Genomic DNA, 4,396 nt, shown 5'->3' with positions numbered 1-4,396 from the left:
GGAATGGTGTGATTTTACTTTTCTTGCCGATTTACGCGTTACCATGCATATTTGGGAAGCTGTCGTCATTACTTTGATGACGTATTTTGACAATACAGGTGAGCTATGTTTAAAGGCCTACTCCTGCTGCTTCAGTGTCACAAAGGATCGTTTTGTCTTGGGAGTCATAAGTAGAGAGTCATCAGTATACCCGTGTTCGGCTGACACATTGAAGAACATGAATAACAACAGGTTTGGTCACCGTGCAATAGATCGCTATGGGGAGACCACCTATAAGAAGACGGCCTCGTCCACCCTGAAATGTGCCTTGGAGCTCGGCGTGACCCACGCGCTGCGGAAACTGAGCCAGGACCCCGAAAGAGACATGGTCTCTGACTTTGAAGTGTCAGAGACAGTAGTATTCCCCGGTAAAGGCAGCTCCCTGACACCAGCGCACCTCCTGAATGACTTCAAGTTCACGACGTACGCTCCGATGGCCTTTCGCTACATCAGGGACACATTTGCCATCCGGACTAATGACTACCTTCAGTCCCTGTTCAACCAGTCCCTAGTAGAGCTGTCCAACCCAGGGACCAACGGCTCTGTGTTCTACGTTTCCAGCGATGACAAGTTCATCATTAAGACGGTGGAGCACAAGGAGGCAGAGTTTTTGCAGAGGCTGCTTCCTGCTTATTACATGAATCTGAGTCAGAACAAACAGACCTTGTTGCCAAAGTTCTACGGCCTCTACTGCGTGCAGATGGGGTTAAGGAAGATTCGATTCGTAGTGATGAACAATCTGATCCCCTGCGGCGCACAGCTGCACCGCAAATATGACCTGAAGGGCTCCAAATATAACCGAACAGCTTCGTCCAAGGAGAGAACCAAGGCGATCCCCACCTACGAGGACCTGGACTTCCTCACGGACATGCCCGATGGCCTGCTGCTGGCCGCCGACAAGTACAGCGACCTCCGCGAGACCATCAAGAGAGATTGTATGGTGCTGCAGAGCTTTGAGATAATGAACTACAGCCTCCTGGTAGGTGTCCACAATTTGGAGCAGGCCAAAAAGGAGACTGAGGATGAAATGGGAGGAATAGAAGCAAGAGACGCCAAGGGTGAGAGACTGCAGGTGTACGTTGGCGTCATTGACATCTTGCAGTCCTATACGATGGCAAAGAAGCTTGAACATTATTATAAAGCTGCCATCTATGATGGGAATACTGTGTCGGTGAGCAAGCCAAGCTTCTATTCAGACCGCTTTCAGAAGTTCATGTGCAATGACGTCTTCAAATCAATCCCATCTAAGGGCCCCTCGTCTGAGAAGGGACATGTCGGGCTCTGTGGGGGTCTGACCAGCACAGTGAACACGCCGATACCCACATATGAGGTCAAAGACTATTATATCCCCACTCCTGTACCAGAGCTGAAAGAGCATTATACGCCCACTCCTGTCCCTGTGCTCAAAGAGTATTTATTATACCCCCATTCCGGTCGCTGTGACCACAGTTGCTGTTTCCAAACAAGGTGTGAGCCAGATGGAGGACAAGCCTATGGCAGATGCCAGCCCCAAACACTGGGTGGAGGCTGAGCCTGTGGCGGTGGGTGCCATTCCTGAATGCTGGGCGGAGGCCAAGGAAGGGGCTGTGCCTGCTGTTGTGGAAGTGAAACACTCCAAGGAAGGGCTGGTGCCTCATGTTGTGGAGGTGAAACGCTCCAGCCCTGTGCCTGCCCCTGCCGCTGCTGGCTCAGGACAGGGTGTGGTCCAGGAGGAGGAACACGTGCCTGTGGCGCCCAGCAGCCCTGAACGCTGGGTGGAGGACGTAGAAGAGGAGAATGAAGTAAGCAAAAGGCACCAGCCTTCGGTCAAAGTCAAGGAAATGACAAGTATTGTGCCTTCAGACAAAGTCAAGGCAATGGCAAGTATTGCGCCTTCAGTCAAGGAGATGGCAAATATTGCTGCTCTCATGGAAATGAAACACCCCACCATCCCCGTCCGAGAGGTCCCCATTGCTCCTGGCTCTGGACATTGTGTGCGCCAGGTAGACAAGAGAGTGGCAGCTGCCATCCCTGAATGCTCGGTGGAGGCTGTGGAAAAGGTGAAGCCCTCTGACATGGAAATGAAATGGCCTGAGACGCCTACCAGCCCTGAACGCTGGTGGGAAGGCGTGGAAGAAAACCTGAAGCCTTCTGATGTGGAACTGAAACGGTCGGCATTGGTTGCCAGCCCTAAACGCTGGTGGCCCGATGAACCTCCAGTGTTTAACCATGACAAACCACGAACCGGGCCTTCTGACATGGAACTGAAGTGGCCGTCGGTCATGAAGATGAAGAAGTTCTTTGAACAGACTGACCAGGCGGGGCCTAGAGAGAGAGTAATGCGAGTTCCACAGAGCCCACCAACCCATCCAAAGATACCTGGCTCTTACAGATCAGGTGTGGACAACGAGGAGGAGGAGGCGGTGGACCAACAGACACAAAGCCAGAGATCTATCTGTAAGTTGGCTACACAGGATCAAATGGGAGAAGTCTTGCATCATGTTGACATCTTGCAGTCCTATACGATGGCAAAGAAGCTTGAACATCACTATAAAGCTGTCATATATGTGAGCAAGCCAATCTTCAGGTGCAATGATATCTTCAAATTCTTAAATGAGGGCCCTTCATCTAAAAAGGGAAGTGTAGGGCTCTTTGCAGGTCTCACCAGCAGAGTGAACACGCTGATACCAACATATGAGACCCTCAAAGACTATGTTATCTCCACTCCTGTACCTGAGCTGAAAGAGCATTATATGCCCACTCTTGTCCCTGCACTCAAAGAGAATTATACCCCCACCCCGGTCGCTACGACCACAGTTGCTGTTTACAGACAGGGTGTGAGCCAGATGGAGGACAAGCACATGGCAGATGCCAGCCCTGAACGCTGGGTGGAGGCCAAGGAAGGGTTTGTGCCTGCTGTCGTGGAAGTGAAACACTCCAAGGAAGGGCTGGTGCGTCATGTCGTGGAAGTGAAACGCTCCAGCCCTGTGCCTGCCCCTACCGCTGCTGGCTCAGGACGGGGCGTGGTCCTGGAGGAGGACCTGAAAGAGGAGAAAGACGACAAACCACAAACAGGGCCTTCTGACATGGAACTGAAGTGGCCGTCGGTCATGAAGATCAAGAAGTTCTTTGAACAGATTGACCAGGTGGGGCCTAAAGAGAGAGTAATGCGAGTTCCACAGAGCCCACCAACCCATCCAAAGATACCTGGCTCTTACAGATCAGGTGTGGACAACGAGGAGGAGGAGGCGGTGGACCAACAGACACAAAGCCAGAGATCTATCTGTAAGTTGGCTACACAGGATCAAATGGGAGAAGTCTTGCATCTTTTTGACATCTTGCAGTCCTATACGATAGCAAAGACGCTTGAACATCACTATAAAGCTGTCATATATGTGAGCAAGCCAATCTTCAGGTGCAATGATATCTTCAAATTCTTAAATGAGGGCCCTTCATCTAAAAAGGGACGTGTAGGGCTCTTTGCAGGTCTCACCAGCAGAGTGAACACGCTGATACCCACATATGAGGCCCTCAAAGACTATGTTATCTCCACTCCTGTACCTGAGCTGAAAGAGCATTATATGCCCATTTCTGTCCCTGCACTCAAAGAGTATTATACCCCCACCCCGGTCGCTGCGACCACAGTTGCTGTTTACAGACAGGGTGTGAGCCAGATGGAGGACAAGCACATGGCAGATGCCGGCCCCGAACGCTGGGTTGAGGCCATGGAAGGGGTTGTGCCTGCTGTCGTGGAAGTGAAACTCTCCAAGGATGGGGTGGTGCCTCATGTCGTGGAAGTGAAACGCTCCAGCCCTGTGCCTGCCCCTACCGCTGCTGGCTCAGGACGGGGCGTGGTCCTGGAGGAGGAACACGTGCCTGTAGAGGACCTGAAAGTGGAGAAAGACGACAAACCACAAACAGGGCCTTCTGACATGGAACTGAAGTGGCCGTCGGTCATGAAGATCAAGAAGTTCTTTGAACAGAACCAGGTGGGACCTAGAGAGAGAGTAAAGCGAGTTCCACAGAGCCCACCAACCCATCCAAAGATACCTCGCTCTTACAGATCAGGTGTGGATGACGAGGAGGAGCAGGAGAAGGAGGCGGTTGGCCAACGGACACCAAGCCAGAGATCTATCTGTAAGTTGGCTAAGGCTACACAGGATCAAATGGGAGGCATCATTGACATCTTGCAGTCCTATACGATGGCAAAGAAGCTTGAACGTCACTATAAAGCTGCCATCTATGTGAGCAAGCCAATCTTCTTCATGTGCAATGACCTCTTCAAATTCTATTATATCTCCACTCCTGTAACTGAGCTGAAAGAGCATTATGCTGGCTCACACCTTGCTGTTTCCAGACAAGGTGTGGGTCACATGGA

At 51.5% G+C, this 4,396-nt stretch overlaps 1 protein-coding gene across 1 annotated transcript; it reads left to right on the top strand.

Moving 5' to 3' along the window:
- Window positions 1–217: 217 nt before the first annotated feature.
- On the top strand, window positions 218–1,512 carry LOC308281985 (phosphatidylinositol 4-phosphate 5-kinase type-1 alpha-like; the record flags this gene model as incomplete). The annotated part of the gene is made up of 2 exons (XM_080722333.1): window positions 218–1,396; window positions 1,489–1,512. The coding sequence occupies 2 exons, from the start codon at window positions 218–220 to the stop codon at window positions 1,510–1,512; spliced, it is 1,203 nt and encodes a 400-aa protein (XP_080578459.1).
- Window positions 1,513–4,396: the final 2,884 nt, after the last annotated feature.

Source organism: Nannobrachium achirus (assembly GCF_963921795.1).
Source record: "Nannobrachium achirus genome assembly, chromosome: 3".
NCBI lineage: Eukaryota > Metazoa > Chordata > Actinopteri > Myctophiformes > Myctophidae > Nannobrachium > Nannobrachium achirus.
Note: the sequence above shows the minus strand (reverse complement) of the source record. Positions and strands in the feature narration are given on the sequence as shown.